General features: G+C 39.9%; 1 protein-coding gene across 1 annotated transcript; it reads right to left on the bottom strand.

Annotated features, from left to right (window-relative positions):
• Nucleotides 1–2,736: 2,736 nt before the first annotated feature.
• ATP6AP1 (ATPase H+ transporting accessory protein 1) lies at nt 2,737–16,200 on the bottom strand. Its single transcript, XM_034434162.2, has 10 exons — nt 16,037–16,200; nt 13,640–13,766; nt 12,952–13,026; nt 10,717–10,910; nt 9,087–9,127; nt 7,617–7,702; nt 6,119–6,354; nt 5,224–5,271; nt 3,974–4,208; nt 2,737–3,590 (listed from the first exon to the last, which is right to left on the bottom strand). The coding sequence occupies exons 1-10, from the start codon at nt 16,132–16,134 to the stop codon at nt 3,381–3,383; spliced, it is 1,350 nt and encodes a 449-aa protein (XP_034290053.2). The 5' UTR covers nt 16,135–16,200; the 3' UTR covers nt 2,737–3,380.
• Between the last annotated feature and the right edge of the window lie 1,795 nt (nt 16,201–17,995).

Below are 17,995 nucleotides of genomic sequence, written 5' to 3'. Positions count from 1 at the left end.
CTTTTGCCTATAGAGCCAGCCATGACCCCTATATGACCCCATAGAAATAAAAAAAAGTATAAAAACCCACCCTACTCTCAACTCCATTTTGTTAGCTGTCCCAGAACTGCACGCTGTGTGTGTGTGTGTTGCTTCTGTTTACCAATAAACAGAATCTTTCCAATCAGCCTCCATGTTACTCCCGGCTTGGAACTGGAACTGGATTTTTCATCCAACAGGAACACAGCATCTTATAAAGATAGCATACATTTTGAGTTTAGAAAGAATAGGTTCAGACCCTGATTTCTCCAAAACTGGGTAAAAGAAATCTCTATGAGCCTAGAGAGCCATTGCCAATATGTAGATACTGCTGAGGGTAGTGCTCTGTCTTCAGCAGTATGATTCCTGGCTTCAGGAGGGCAGGCCCAGGACTATTGTATACAGCCTAAAGAAACTCCAGAAACAGAGAATTTCTTTAGGCTGTATTCTGCCTCTTTGTCTTTACCTCTTGCTGTTTGCAGAAAGGCATTCTATGCAAGGGATTGGTCAGTTCTAATGGCATTACTGACAATGCTCTCCCTAGACAAAAATCAGACATAATGATTGTATGGGCTTTAAACTTTCAGAATTCTGGGAGTTGATCTGCACTTCTTTAATTACTAAGGCTGAGAAACTCTGTATTAGTGTTTAGAGTTTACTAGCTTTAGTGTCAAAACAGATGCAGCCATTTCCCCTCTTGCCCATGGCACTATTCATGAAAATGCAACGAAATGTCACTTCCTTCTATCTTTTCAGCTACAGAGGTAGAAAGCATCTAATTCAAAGGTTCTCCACTTTCCCATGAGAACTATAGTACAAAACAGCACTTACATACCTTTGCATGATCGATTACAAGAGGAATTGAGACCCACAATAGCTTCAGGTATCGTAATTCCTTCTGTTGAATTCTCTTGAACATAAAAGGAAAAAGCAGACTAGTTTTGCACATTAATTCCCTGGGAAATACACATTAAAACAAAATAAGCTTCCTTTTTCTCGATCGTAACAACAGCAACTGCACATTTTTATTTGTTGTAGAAATCCAGGAATGGGGATTTTTTTTCTATTAAAAGGTAGAACATGAAAAGTTCTCGTTCCAATGATATTACCTTCCTCAACTACTACTATTATTATCTATCATCCTTGCCTGAGTTGTAAATTGATAGTATCCCCAAAGCTTTTTAAAATTAGGCCAAGCTACCACCGATTACAATAGTACTGAATTATAGAATCTTTAAAATGACAGTATATATATATTTGTAAGCGCCTTTACTTGTACAATAATTTGGCATATTCCTACAAATTCCAGCAATCCATCATCCACTTTTGTTATAAACAGGATTTAAGAAACCAACTTTTCCCATTTAATATGAAATCCTGGTTCCCAGTATAGTTATAGTTCTATATATTTACAAAGAAAGGTGTAACTAAGTATCACTAATATACTGGCTACATAGAACTGTACTAAATGTTTAACAATGTACTTTTAATAGTGCCAAATCTAACTAGGATACTTTGAAATTATTCATGCATTGTTAAATGTGATTTACTTGCAACATGTTTCTGGAAGTTTTTTTTAACAACAGTGAAACATTTTTTCAAATGAAATGGATTCTCAAATGCAACCAACTACTGGAAAAGGAAAGACAGATATTTGTTTCCAATACATGTATTAATTGCCTTTTTTGTTGTTGAAGCACATTTCAGATGCTATATCTGTCAATAGCAAGAGCAATGATAAATGTCAGAGCTGTATGAAACTGATGTCACCCATGAACTCTTTTTTTCACAGCTTACATGCCCCTATTACCAAGACAGTGAACCAACTTTTACTCTTCCTTTACAGACATTTTTACAAATCAAAATTAACGTTTTCTCATTGATTTTCTTCTATCAGAAAAGAAATTGGTTATCGGATAGAACACTGCTGGGTTTTGTGTTACAGCAATAAAAAATTGTCAACAGATCATTAGGAGACTAGGTATGGGCAAACACATTGAAGATCCTTTTATTTTAACCAGTCGTAATTACTGATACTCTTGCAAATTGGTGTCAACTCAATTTAGACTTATTGCAGCTTTTTATTAACCAAATAAAACTCATTTGAAAACTATTGTTTTTCATAAAGTTGATTTATAGATCTTTTTAGCATATTAGGCCCTCAATTTAGTTTTGAAGAGTTAAATCTGTTTAACCAAGTAAAGTTAAAATTAATCAGTTAAATTAATTTATCTCATCACCGATACCTCATTTCACTTTACTCTTATTTTAAAGATTGTACTTATATCTTTGATTCCACTTATGTATCCATTTAATCTTTTCTTGCTTTTTAATTTTAGGTTTTCTATACTGAAGTTCTATTAATCACTGGCCAATGAGTGTAATAAATCAATATGATTGATTTCATACCACAAAGTGCTGAGAAAAAGACTGATCTTTAGTGTGAATTAATCACTTGTAAAAATTGAATTTAAGTGGAGGGCTATTAAAATTAATCCAAGACTGCAAGTTGCTGTCTCCTGCCTTAAGACTTACCTAAAATCAGTATGTCAGAATGCAGACAGCAGCATTCATAACTGGGAGTAAGGAAAGATAATATATTTGAATAGTAAACCATTTTCCATGGATCCAACTAAAATTTAAGGTGTTTCAGAATATGTTGTCCTTCATAGCTCACAAGGGGCTGCTACCCAATATTTAAAATGCACACTACACAGATTCAACTCTTTCTCCTTTATTTGCATCTTTCAAATTGCTGGAACAGCAAGTTGGTCATGGGAGGGAAATTCCACCCAACCTGATCACAAGCAGCACAAAGTCCCAAATACTTGAGTTATCATAAACAGAACTAATCACAAGAACCACAAATAAATAAAGACAATGGGGAGAAAACTATTTGGGATACAGCAGTGTGGGTGCAAAAAAGGAATCTCGGTAAGGCAAGGGGAAAAAAACATTCAACAAAAATGAGAAAATGTACACCACTTTACTTTACAAGATAAGGTTTCTGTCCACTAGAAATGTAAAGGGAATGGTGGTTTTCTTTGAGGAGATTTAGCCTCAGCAAACTTCAATGTAGATATTCTCAGCAGTGTGCAAAACACAAGATGTCCATCTCTATTCCATACTGGAAACAATACCTCTATTTACTTAAAGCTTGTCTCCAGGAATATTAGATTGAGGGGAGAAAAATAAGGGGAATTTGAGTCAGGGAGTTGCTATGCAAGGTAAAGGTCCAGGACCAAGTAGAATTTAGTATATCGTGTTAGGGTTTGGGATGATGAGTGATGGAATAGGCAGAATAATGGTATACACAAGCTGGTCACTTTTTTCAATAAAACGAGATTCACGTGAAGCGACCACTATTCTGTTTGGGGCACAGAGATGGTAGGCCCCTTGGGGTCATCAAATCGATCCATAGTCTTGAGGCTCATGATCATGTGGAGGCCATAGGTGAAGATAGCGACAAGAAGCAATGAAGTGAGCAAACCCATCCATATTCCAGGAGAAAAGAAACCAGCACAGTCACTAGCATCAGCAAATGTTGCGTTTATCAGCTGGAAACTTTGGATCTGCAAGGACAGAATAGATTGCATTAGTATTGCAGGCTGCTTTAAATCTCCGTATACCTTGCTATAGTCCCAACAGGATCTTAACAAATTCCATTACTACAGTATACAGAAACAGTTCTAGCCCAGTGCCATTTACAGAGTCTTATCAGAAGTCAGAGGATGTGGGAGATTGGCCTTGATGCCTGGCTGCCAATCAGAAAGCAACCAAAGCCCATTCTTCTCACAAGTACCAGAATAATTTATTAGAAAGAAAGGTGGTCCGTTGATACAAGCACAAAATGAGTCATTTCTGGAAAGATGGGACAGCTTGGCTTTACAAAAGACGGGGGGTTTTCTGTCACTGTTTCAAGTTAGCTAGAATGTATTCTCCCCACTCAGCGTACCTGAAATCTCATGATAGTCAGATCCCACTGGGTGGCATTTTTGGCAGGGAACAACATGCCCCCCAAAGATGGTTTACTGCTGACACAAGCACAGCTGAAGGAATAGTTGGTAGGGGCTGTGATTTGGGTAACATTGAAGACAGCAGGTGGGTCTCCAGGTCTGACCAGTTCCACAGTGTGGAGGTCAAACCAGTTCCGCTTAGAAATGGAGTAATTGGCATTTGTCATTAGAAAACTGTGAAGAGAGAAAAAATCAAAAGCAGGCGGGGGGAAGGAACAAAATAAGTAAAAATAGCCTAGGTAGTTCTTTAAACCTTAGTAATAACCACTAGTAATCCTCTGAGTCAATGCTTGAGTTAAACTAGCCCAAAACTGCCTAGTCATGGCAGGTTCCATATCTAATATAGATATCACATATCTTATATTCATTAAAACACTTTGTCTCCCAGTTTACATGGTATTTCTAAAAACGCCTTAAAATGTTCATCAAGCCTTAATACTTCTGCTAAAAGAGAAAGGATGGGCTGGCATCTTCCCGAGACTCAGGATCACATTTAATATTCATATGTGTGTGTGTGTGTGTAAGGGCTCCAGTGGACAGCATTGGCTCATATATATGGATTGAAATAGGATGTTCTGCTTTTTCTCCATTTTTTTTTTTTTTGGAGGACACTTACCTAGTAGGAAGCTTCATATTTTAAAAGTATTAGGTCTAGTTTAATAACATTATTTCTGTATATTGCCCCTTCAAAATGGTAGGTAACCATGTCACCATTTGGCTACTCTAGTAAAAAAAAGGCCTTTAAAGATGAAGACCTGAGCCAAGCTGAACTCTTGATGTCCACAGAGTTTTTTTGGAAGTCACAGGGGGTGGATAAGAATAACTTAAGACTCTCTTTGTCTATGAGACCTCAGGGGCAACACTGGAAAAACTACACACAAAATCTAAGGAACAAGACCTCCAATTTTAGAATATTAACAAAAAGACCCAGATGAGCCCTTCAATGCAAATTATACCACAAGAAATAATGTTTCATGCTTTAAAATGCCAGGCCTTAAACAGTTTGTATCTTTATATATATATAAAAATGGATCAATATTTTTTTTTAAAAAAAATATGCCAAATTTCAACTCTGCAGTAGATAGAGAACAACGTGGTGATTTAACCCCCAGATTGAAAAAGAGAAGTAACAATTGGTAAAATATATGCTGCTCTAAGAATAGGATCTCAGAAACTGTGCCAACTTTACCTGATTTTTAATTGTTTCCCATTTATATTTTGATATTTCAGTACCAATCTATGGAGAGAAAGCAGAGTTAGTTTTATTTATTTAACCAGCTCCAAACTATACATTCCCTCTCCATATTTAGTAAAGACTTGCCTAACCTTCACGTTTAGCTAATGCAGTCCAAGCTTTAAGTATGATTCTAATATAGCTAGTCTTTGATTTATGATCACAATGGAGCCTGGAATTTCAGTCCTAAATTGTGGTTGTGTCGAGGCACCCCGTGACCAGATTTGATTTTACAACTATTTTTATGAAAGTGGTCATTAAGCAAATCATGTGGTTAAGTGAATCAAGCTTATCCAATATTGTTTTTTGCTGTTTTCTGATGGCAAAAGGGTGGGATGGGGTGAGATGTGGCAGTTGCAATTTTGAGGATGGTTCATAACTAGCTTTTTAAAAGTCCATTGTAACTTGCATCATTAAACAACCAGTTGTAAGAGGACTATCTGTATGCCATTTTAGAATTTGGCATGGCACAAATTGTGTGTGTGTATGTGTGTTTACATCTCACTCATAATCTGTAAAATTTGAGAGAAACCTGGGGGCAAAATGCAGGCAGTTGTCGATATGAGGCAAAATGGAGCAATCATAATGATATAGGAAAGCCTGAATTTAGGATCCTCCACACCTCCTAACTAGCAGAAACAGAATCACATCAAATGTTTAGATTGACATGCCAGCTTGAATGATTTAAAGGTGAATTTTGTTATTTGTAAAAGTACACACAACTTCTGCCTCCAACTCCTAGCAGCCAGTAACTTCCCATCCCACCTATACATGTTTTCCTCAACAGCTCATATTATCCCCTCATTAGACCTCCACACACACCATCCTCACAGCCCTTGCCCCAACTTACTTAGAAGCACTGGAATTCCATTCAGAGTCTTGCACATCAATCACAGCACTAGGCCCAAAGGTTAAATTGGTTAGGTCGAACAGTGTGTTGTTGATGGTCACTGATAAATTGCTGGCCCAAAAGAGTATCTTTGGGGTCCCAGTTGTGGGGAAATGAACAGGTGCAAATGTTGTTTCCTTCTGAAGCAGCTGCCTCCCTAGCTTCTCTGGAGCCACGTCAGAAACATCCCGGAGAACCTACAGGGGAATTTTCTCAAGACAGTTTACAAACAGAATTATAATACCATACATAAAAACCCCACCAAAAGTTACTTTATCAAAGAGTGGAGAGGAAAATATAAAGGTGGAGAGAATGCAATGAGGCAGAAAAGACAGGGTTTGCAGACAAGGATATAGCTCCCTCTGCTCTTCAATACTAGCCCTCCAAAAGTTGCTATCGAAGTATAAATTTTATAGCAACGGCAAGGAACAAATTATCAAGTATTCAAGGAGTAATCACATTCCTGCTACTGAATCTAAATGAATTTTTAAATTGATGTTGCTTGGCTCACTCACTCCTTTTAGCACGGGTTCTGGAAGAAGAAGTCATGTGGAGCTCTCCGGTACCTCAGAAACAATTGCTTTAGAGAATTAGTGCAATGGTTTAGGAGCAGGGCTAGAAACAGGAGACCATGTTCTCATCCGGTCTTAAGCACAGATGACTTTGGATCAGCTACTCTCTCTCAGTCCAACCTACCGCACAGAGTTATTAGTGTAAGGAAAGCAAGAGGGAGCATTACGTAGCTTGAGCTGCATATAAAAAAGGCACAGTATAAAGCTGGTAAGCAGGTAAATAAATGCTCCCAGATATCCACACAGGGATCCATTTTCTGAAAATTTTGCTTTGGCAGAATCCAATTTAACTCAGTCTCTCTTACTGCTATAGTTCTTTTAAACAAAAAGTTGAATATTTTTTAAAAGAGTCCTGAAACCCTTTTTTGTTGTCTTCCTCATTTCACTGTACCAGTGGTGGGTTTCAAATTTTTTTACTACCGGTTCTGTGGGCGTGGCTTGGTGGGTGTGGCATGGCTTGGTGGGCATGGCAGGTGAAGGATATTGTAAAATCTCCATTCCCTCCCCACTCCAGGGGAAGGTTACTGCAAAATCCCCATTTCCTCCCGATCAGCTGGGACTCGAGAGGCAGAGAATAGATGGGGGTGGGGCCAGTCAGAATTTTTACTACCGGTTCTCTGAACTACTCAAAATTTTCGCTACTGGTTCTCCAGAACTGGTCAGAACCTGCTGAAACCCACCTCTGCACCGTACCCTTGTGTATAATTTAACTATTACTATGTTTTACTTTTCTTTAACATTTGTAATGTGAACTGTGCGCCTATTATTATCAAGCTGTCTCAGACTCAAAGGCAGCCAATTGATGTGATTCAGACAACGATGTATTCCCAGGAACTGGGGAGGAGAGCAAGAAGAGCAACTAAGGGGCAATCAGAAGGACGGTGTACCCTGGAAGGCCGCAGAGCAGTCAGGATGGCTGTGTAGGGAATATCCTCTGAATGAAGAGCGCTCAAAACCTGCCCCAGGATCTCATCTGCAAGAAGACATTTTGTTAGAAGGGGGAAAAAAAACTGAAGGCATGAATACCACCCCACCCACCCCCAAAAAAAGCAAGCAGCACTTCTTGCCTTCTCTGAATCTGGCTCAACCTGCATGCCTGCTCTTTACTTCCCTGCTTCACATAAAGCTGCTGTTGTCCCTAGTCAGTGAGAATTTGCCTTGAGCCTGTGTTATGCATAAGCTAGTCCATACAGCAAAAAGCAAACCGCTGTAAGAGTGCCACAAAGCTGGCTGCTATAAACTAAACACCGGTAGTCCTTGACTTACAACCATAATTAGGACCACAATTTCTGTTGCCAAGCAAGATGGTGGTTTAATGAGTCGTGTCCCATTTTACAATCTGTTGTGCCACAGTTGGTAAGCAAATCACTGCAGCTGCTATGCGAATCACATGCTTGTTAAGCGAATCTGCCTTCCCCACTGACTCTGCTTGTTGGAAGCCAGCCGAGAAATCGCCTATGGTGATCACATGACCCCAAGAGGCTGCAACCATTGTAATTGCTTGCTGGTTGCCAAACACCTGAATTTTGATAATGTACTGGAGGGGGATGCTGTGACAGTTATTGTTGTGGCCCATACGCAGCCTGTGCAGCTAATAGCTGATTCCGACAGCGAGGAGGCTGGTATGGTGCTGGGCCAGCAGCCTGTGCAGCTGGCACTCGAGTCAGACAATGAGGAGGCTGGAGAAGATGTGGTGCCAGAGGCGGGGATTCAGCCAGAACCTCCAGAAGCTCCCATAAGTGAAGAGGAAGAAGAGGAGGAGCCTCTTCTCGATGCACGGGCGCGCAGAGCTGCCAAAAGGCAGGAATGGCTCCTCAGGAGGACGTCTCCTCGAGAGTAAGGCTTGGGGCTAATTGGCCACTCCCTTAGCCTATTTAAGGAAGGACAATGACTGAGGCAATTTGCAGGGAACAACTTCGTTCACTCTCCTTCGTGTCCTGATCTTAGTTCTCTGCAAATTGCTTCTGGGCTTTCTGCCAACCATAGTAAGAATACGATTATTTATTCTTTGGATTCTTGTAGGCTGTTAAGAAAGTTAATTACAGCCTTTGTTTGAAAAAGACTGATTTAATTTAGTAAACTAAGATTTGTACAGACTTTGTGTGTGCTGCGTTCTTTGGGGTTTGTAGCTGGGCAGAACAGTTATAAGCATGAGGATCCGTCCTAAGTCACTTTTTTCAGTGTCATCGTAACTATGAACGGTTGCTAAACAAATGACTGTAGGTCAAGAATACCTGATCCTAAAACCAGAATCCCACACCAGGACATTTCAAGCAGATTAGCTTTGCAGGTTCACCCGAAATGCCATCAGAAGCCATTCTTCCCCAGTGAGTTAAGATTTTCAAGGTGTTGCTTACCATTGCTGGTCAAAACTTCCTTTGGGGCCATAAGACTAGAGCTGGAGAAGAAAGGAGGGAGAGAGAGGAAGAGAGAGATTACAGTTTGTTAACAGAAAAGTCTCCAGTCTCCCTTTCTGTGAATCTAGAGTCTTTCATTTTACAGGTAGTTCTCGACTTAGAACATTTCATTTAGTGACCGTTCAAAGTTACAATGGCCCTAAAAAAAAGTGACTTAGGGACCATTTTGCACACTTCTGATCATTGCAGCATCCCCATGATCATGTGATTTACATTTGGATGTTTGACCACTGACTCATATTTATGAGGGTTGCAGTATCCCGGCATCATGTGATCATCTTTTGTGAACTTCTGACAAGCAAAATCAATGGGAAAGCTGGATTCGCTTAACAACGGTGTCACTAATTTAACAACTGCAGTGATTCACTTAACAAATGTGGCAAAAAAGTTGTAAAATGGGGCAAAACTCACTTAACAAATGTCTCACTTAGCGACATAAATTTTGGGCTTGGTTGTGGTCGTAAGTCAAGGACTACCTGTAGTCATCAATGATACTATACTGTAGTTGGAGAGAGAAAGTTTAGCCCAGATTTCCAGTAGCCGCATTCTTCTCACTACTTCATATAGAAGGCAGTCCAGATCAGCCTTCTGAGACTGTGCAGTGGAGAACGATTGAAAAACCTGAAGGAAGTGTGACATGCATGTGTCCTGATAGGTATGGGGAAGAAGGCAAAGGGGAAAGTACAAAAGGTGAAATACCAAGATAGGCTACACAGAGGGGAAATAGGAACTGCAAAGTAAGTTGGGAGAAGTTGACTTTGGGGGAAATGAATACTACGCGCTGCATCCACAAGAGCAAGAAACGGTATCAGATTATCTGAATGTTAACATGTAATGATCAATAGGAAGTTGCTGCTCATGTAAAGCAGTGGTCCCCAACCCCCGGTCCGCGGACCGGTGCCGGGCCGTGGAGTACCTGGCACCGGGCCGCCGGCCGCTGCAGCGCAAAGGCTCCTGGGCCGTGCGCAAAGGCTCCGCAAAGGCTCCTGGGCCGGCACCGGGCCGCCGGCCGCTGCAGCGCAAAGGATCCTGGGAAGAGAGCGGTCCGCGGCGATGAAAAGGTTGGGGTCCACTGATGTAAAGGATTGGAAAACTGATTGGGGGGAAAGATATGAGAGAGCCATTAAAGAAATTACACAGCCCTGAGATAGAGGGAAGGATGAGAAAGAAATTCAAAATAACTTAGGCTTGGGTTAGTATAAGATGGAACAGAGAAAAACTTGAACAAGCTTTCAAGATTGTTATCAGACCTTTGGAGTAGGCCAAGTCAAGAAACAGGCAAGACAGGGATTCCAGAACTAATGTTTTTTGGACATGAACGAACTCCTGAAAGCTCTCTCCAATTTCATACTAAACAAAATCAAGGTGGGGTTATTTTGAGCTCATTTCTCCTGCTTTCCTTTTTTTTTTTCAGGACTGGGTAACCTTATTCTTATTCTCTCATGCCTTCCCCAAAGAGGTCAATGCATTCCTTTATCACCTGCACCCTGCAATATCTGTGTGCGCATTTGCACAAGAGGGAGGATATTACAGTAACCCAAAAAAAAGGACCACAAGACTGAATACCTACCCAGTGGTGTAAGGCAATCGCACCATCAGTAATGCAGGAAGGCTGGCATTGAGTCGCAGCTCCTGCAAGGTGTTCTGGTCCACGTGAAGAGGTGAAACACCCAGTTTGGCCTTTAAAAAGGCAGGCACAGCACCAGCTGCAAACCAGTCGACAGAAGGAAGCACCAAGGAAGCGGGAGCTGTTCCTAAGGCATTCTGATGGGAAGGAATGAAATAGTCAATTCTATGCCCAACAGAGTATGTTCTTATGTTGTTAATAAAAGGATGGGTACTTTTTCATTATTTTGAGCTGCTGCAGTGCATCTTTTTAGTGCTATAATATTTTGCTTTTCAACAGCTACTGACCCAATCTCAATCCAAGCCATGGCCAGAGTTTACTTTAATATTCAGCATTCTAGTTTAATATTTCAGCATTACAGGTAGTCCTTGACTTACAACCGGTGGCTTAGTGACCATTTGAAGTTAAAATGGACCCATAAAAAAGACCCATGATCTGGATTCAAAGTCAAGACCCCTCCATGGTCACATGACCAAACTTTGGGAACTTGGCAACAGGACCGCATTTATGGCTGTCTGCAGCATCCCATGGTCACATGATCACATTTTATGACGGTTTTTCCCAAAACTGGCAATTACTTCTGGGCTTTATCAAAACTGCACCATAGCAAATAATGGATTCACTTAATGACCATGTTTATGACTGTCACAAAAAAGGTCATAAAATTAGGTTGGTTAAGTGACCATGGGCAGGCTCCATTGCGGTCATAACTCAAGGAGTATGTGTATCATAGGTAATTCTAAAATTACATATTTTTCCTAGAATTTAAGAATTAAATGTAGATTAATGGTCAGGGGCCAAATGCATCCTTCCCCAAATTCAATACAGTTACCGCAGCCCATTTTTCATTTATTACCAAGATCTGGCAAGAAATCACATCAATAATTTTCAATGACTGTCTATAAACAGCCTATTGTTGCATGAAAGGGTTAGGGTTAGGAAAAGAAGGGATAAATCAAACATTTAGAAGCTTTTAAAGCTTCCATTTGTAATTTACAGTTTGAAATAAATAGCATTGATATTAAAGTACAATGCTTTCATTTGTCATTGTATATTCCAGCTTATTTATGTGAACTTATGTGGAAAATTGTTGATTACTTTTACATGATTTTGAATTTCATATGTAGGAAAACTGAACAGTAGATAGGAAACAGCTCCTTATCGGGCCTAAATCTGAATATCTCCCCTTTTTAAATGACATGAAGAGACCTTTACCCATTCACTAGGCTGAATATGTAATTAGATTTTAGGACTATAGCTAGAATTCAAATCAAATCTGAATGTTATTTCTTTTCCTTCCTAAGAAGCTCAAGACTGCTAGGGAACGTTTTCTCTCTCCAATTAACATTTTCTCACAGACATCATTTGTTACAAGATTAGCTTGAGAGAGTTTGCAAGCTATACAATTGAGAGAGAATAGAAATGCAGTTCTCAGGAGATCCTGATCAAACATACTTAAAATAAAACACACCAGCGATCCTGCTGCTTTTTTATTAAACAAAACCCCCAAACAATTTCTCTTCCTTTTTCATTTTATTTAATACAGTGGAATGACCTATTTTTCTGGCTTCCGGTCCCTCGCTGCCACATGTTTAAGAAACAAGAAGCCATTTCAGCTTATAGTACAAACCAAAAAGGAAAAGAAAAGAAATTGTAACTGGACGCAATGGAAATGTTAATTCTATGACTGTATTTTAAGATCCTCTTTTTACTACTTCTTGGAAGCAGCAATAGAAAACACTCATAATGAAACTCAATTCAATGAGCTCCACTCAGACTTCAGATGCAAAGGCTAAACTTCCATCCTGAAATAATTAAACAAATGCATTGTATCCAGCTAATGCAGTCAAATATATGTTAATTTTCAAGTTGATTTTATCTCACTCATGAGATTTATGACACTACATAAATGGAATAATTACCATAACTTGACATAATTTAAGATTTAACAGACATTCAGGAGCAATGGATCCCCCTTCTCCCAATCAGTACCTTAAATAAGATTTCTCTCTCTCTCTCTCTCTCTCTCTCTCTCTCTCTCTCTCTCTCTCTCTCTCTCTCTGTATACACTTATGCATATACATACACAGAGATATATATTGATGTACACAAATACATGCACAGTAAGAGAAATAGGTGATACAGCATAATTTATAACTCTCAATTATTCTCGCTCACCTCCAGATTGGGGAAGGCGCTATCTGGCTTATTTCCAAATACTCCACCATACGCTGTGAAATCCTCAATGCTAAGCTGTAAGGGAAGACAAATGGTTTTAAACCTCCCTCTGAACAACAGGGCTTTGTGAGCAGCACTTTTAACATTTTATATTCTGACAAGAAGTCACCTTGATTTTAGTTCAACCTACAGAACAGATCAGAAGAAAAACTGGGCAAAAGGAGCTTTCAACAGAAGCTGCTGCTCCAGTTTAGGGAGAACTCGCATTATTATTTTCTTATCATTTTAATATGGGAAGAAGAGAAATACCCCACCCTACAGCACTGGCCAACAAAGATCCTGATAAATGTAGTGAAGAAGTGATCAAATGTCATAATCACAAGGTTCCCAGTAAACATGACTAAGCTAAAGAAGCTTCCTTTTATTGCCATGTGCACTCTCAAGAAACAGGAAGCTTTCCCCACCACACACTCATTGAATCCCCAAAAGAACCAAAATCAGTATACAGACAATGAAACTTATACCATAGTATTAATTAACTACTTGTAAAATGGTTATTTCCAAAAGACTTTTCTACTCCCATAGGTTATAATAGGAAGGATTTAGGAGTCTACAAAAACAGGCCAGCATGCAACCACTGACAAGAAGTGACATAAATACAACGAAGAAGCCTGCCACCATGACTTACTTTCTCCTGAAGGAACAGCAATACATTGTGAGGGCCACCGTCTACTGCCGAGTCCAGTAAAGATGCAAGCTGAGCTTCTGTCACCACATGACCCTCATGTGGAGCTGCCAAAGGGGACCATAAGGAGCTGTGCTCACAAGACAGAGGGGAAAAAAAGTCAAAAAGAGAAAAGCTACACTTTTCTTTCACAGGAGCTTTTGCCTTTCTCTTACAGTATCACTGTCTTTTCCAGCCTGCTGTGTGCTGGACTTCAACTCCCAAACAAATCTCAGACAGCCTACTGGTGGGACATTATAAGCACTGATGGTCAACACGACACCAGTTTAGGGAATGAGGCTGACACAGATAGAACATGCATGACTAAAATTAGCATTTCGCCCACCACAAGCCAAAAAGAAAGGCTCTGTGAGCTTTTAGGTTCAATATTTGGCAACCTGCTCAGTTTCTACAAGTATTGCATATCAACTGGCTTAATCCCATCTGCAATTCCATATCTGCTCATTGAGAAAATTCCTCTAGTTTGAGTTCCAACAACAGTAAGATGAGAATGCTTAGCAGCCATGATAAAATATAATAGGTTACTATATCTTTTATGTACAGCCAAGTTTTATTCTAAAAAGTAAGTCTTTTTGAGGGGAGGAAAAAAATCTCACGCCAACATATTCTCACAGAATATCTAAAATATAATGGCACCTAAGCTTGACAAAGTCTCAAAAATATTATTTAAGATTATTTAAGTAGAGGAGTAAGTAGAAACCCCATCACATCACCTGGTTTGTTTATTTTTGCATTAGCTTTTTTTAATATGTCCCTTTACTAATTGCAATTGGTCACAATACAATTATATCTCACAAGGCAAGGACAACAATAACACAAAGGGAAATATAATCAAATGGGGGCAATGTGTTTTTTTAAAAAAGAAGAGGAAATTATGAAGAATGTAGGTTCTGATTGATATATCAAAATGAAAATTATGGAAAGGAGAATGGAAAAACCAATGTGGAAAGTCTTCTCCTATACCTAAAACCTGATGGAAATAAATTCTTCTAAGGGTGTGGAATATCCTTTTTCTGTACATTGCAATACAGATGCAAAAAATCCTATAGCTCTTGAAGTCCTCTTTGAAGAATCAAATTTTACTGATTACTTTAGAAAAAAAAGCCATTATATGTAAATCAAATACTCTTCCCATGCAGTGTCAGAAATGTCACATTGGCACCTTGGAACTAAGACATAAGTTATAAACAATACTTTTGCCAAAGTTACAGTTTCCTAGGTAGAAACTATTAATACCACAAAAACTAAGCTATTCATTACCTCAGTTCCTCTTAACCCCATAGCACCTCTAGAACCATTTTTCACCCTATACAGTAACAGTAACAGAGTTGGAAGGGATCTTCGAGGTCATATAGTCCAACCCCTTGCTCACGCTAAAAACACACATCTCAAGAGTTCCAAAATCCGAAGCACACTGCAGTTCAAACAGACTACTGTATTTCACAATATTCTTCCAGGGCCATATAGGGAAAAGGGGGAGTTCTTACTGTTCCCACAAACAGTAATCCCTGCTTTGCATTGAGGAAACACTCAGAGACCCATTTCACTCACAATCCTGAGCCAGAATAGCTAAGGACTGAATCATCTGCGATCGTGAGACCCTCTCACACGTTTCCCAGAATTGCACACAGGCAGTAGTGAGACCCTTTCACACGTTTCCCAGAATTGCACACATGCAGTAGTGAGACCCTTTCACGTTTCCCAGAATTGCACACATGCAGTAGTGAGACCCTTTCACGTTTCCCAGAATTGCACACATGCAGTAGTGAGACCCTTTCACACTATTCCCAGAATTGCACACATGCAGTAGTGAGACCCTCTCATACATTTCCCAGAATTGCACACAGGCAGTAGTGAGACCCTCTCACATGTTTCCCAGAATTGCACACAGGCAGTAGTGAGACCCTCTCACACGTTTCCCAGAATTGCACACAGGCAGTAGTGAGACCCTTTCACACTCTTCCCAGAATTACACACATGCAGTAGTGAGACCCTCTCATACCTTTCCCAGAATTGCACACAGGCAGTAGTGAGACCCTCTCACACGTTTCCCAGAATTGCAGCAAATCAAGACTCGTCTCCAAGACAGTGTTCAAGGGGGATACGAATGCATGCGTTTGCAGCACGGGTGTTTTGCATCTCGGGAACTTTAAAGGTTTAAAATATTCGTAAGGTGTGGATAAAGGGAGCGACCCAGAGGAACAAAACAAAAATAAAAGACTCGGGTGGCTATTCGTGCAAAGCAATCTCAAGCCCATCCCTTCGGCGGCTTCGATCCCCTGTGACTCTAATCCCCATGACCTCAATTACCCGCGTAGACTATTTCAGAGTCCCGCATACCTGTGACTCGACCAAGCGAGCAAGGGCACCTGTCCCGTATGTGCCGCCACCAGCCCCAGGCTCAGCAGCAAAACCCCAGCGACCCACCGCAACGCCATCTTCCTTCCTGTTCCCTTCACGGACGGTTCTTCTCCTGCTTTCCCGGCGTCGCTGCAGCCAATCAGAACCCGGAAGGCCGTTCCGAGTTTAAGGGATCATCCATTTAGAGGAAGAGGCGGGACCTTCAAGAGCCAATGAGGAGTTACTTTAGGCCGCCTGATACTTCCTTTCCCGGGATCGGGAGTCTCTTCCCAGTTCAGCCAAATTCGATTTTGACTGTTTATATTAAAATCCGTAATCTCTTTGAAGCAGACTTTGGGTCAGGCGGGGTGATAATGATGATGATGGTGATGATGATGATCCCTTATTCATTAAACATGAACTCAGTCAACTGAACATTTAAAAATCTATCACAAATACCATTGACTGGCGCTCATGGTTGATACGGGTTGCTGCCAGCATCCTAGGTATCAACCAAGTATCTTCTTAAAATGTACGATGTTCCGAGTAGCGCAGTTTTTTGCAGTTCCGCGGGTGTTATTGCAGGAAATTGCAATTTCTTGATGAATTTTATAAAATGCTTTGACAGGGTACCAAGTGCCCCGATGATAATGGGTACCACTGTTACATGTTTCATCTATAATTGTGTAGTTTCAATGGCCAGGTAGCAATATTTCATGATCTTTTCCATTTCTTTTTCTTCAACTGGTGACTCTTGGTACAGCAGTACCAATAAATTGTACGCTTCGATGATGATGATATTATCTCTTATTCATTAAACATGAAACTCAGTAAACTGAACATTTAAAAATCTATCACAAATATCATTGACTGATGCTGACTGGTGCCAGCATCTGTATTTTTTTATAATGATGATGATTATTTATTTATTTATTTATTTATTTATTTATTTATTAAATACATACATACATACATACATACATACATACAACCAGCGGCACAGAAGTGGCTCCCACTCAAAAGACTTGACTGGGTCTTCCTCCAGAATAAAACACCGTGTAGAATATGCAACATGGTCTTGTGCCCAGGCAGCAGGACACGTGAATTTTATACTTGTAAGAAAAAAAAAGTGTCATTGGCGTTTAGAAGTCCCTGCCCTTGTTTCCAGGTGGAAAAAGGAGGGGCTTTTGGAGGGAAGTGAGAAGAAGCAAAATGTAACCTTGTTCTCTGCTTAAATTTTACCGATTCCAAGGAATATACTTTAAACATGTTCAGAGTGCATTCCCCTGTATGTGGAGGAAATCACATTATGCAGAAATTAAATATTCATATATAAAAACTATATATTCGTATACAGGTAACAAGTAACTTGTTAGTGTGGATGTGTTATCTATAATCCCCAAAGCCTCTGGTCATTAACCATTGAGTGGGTGTCATGGTTTAAGAATCCTAGACTGAGTGAAAAGAGAGAGATAGGTTTAAATTTCCCTTTGACCAAGAAACTCACTGAAAGGTTTTGGGCTTGTAACTTACTGTACAGATAGTCCTCAACTTACAAGACTTCATTTAGTTACAATGGCACTGAAAAAAGGTGACATGACCGTTTTTCACATTTATACAACTATTACTGTGTCCCCAGGGTCACATTATCAAAATCCAGACACTTGGCAATTGGCTCTTAGCTATGATGGTTGCCATATCCTGGGGTCATGTGATCCTCTTTTAGAATAGAATAGAATTCTTTATTGGCCAAGTGTGATTGGGCACACAAGGAATTTGTCTTGGTGCATTTTGCCACTTTCTGACAAGCAAAGATAATGGGGAAGCCAGATTCACTTAACAACCCTGTTACTAATTTAACAACTGCAGTGGTTAACTTAACAACAGCAAGAAAGGTCATAAATTGGAGCAAAACTCAACTGTCTCGCTTAGCAACAGAAATGTTGGGCTCAATTGTGT

The sequence above is a fragment of the Pantherophis guttatus genome, chromosome 2, assembly GCF_059756535.1.
Source record: "Pantherophis guttatus breed Tessera chromosome 2, ASM5975653v1, whole genome shotgun sequence".
Classification (NCBI taxonomy): Eukaryota; Metazoa; Chordata; class Lepidosauria; order Squamata; family Colubridae; genus Pantherophis; species Pantherophis guttatus.
The sequence above is the reverse complement of the archived record's forward strand: the minus strand, read 5'-3'. Positions and strand labels throughout refer to the sequence as shown.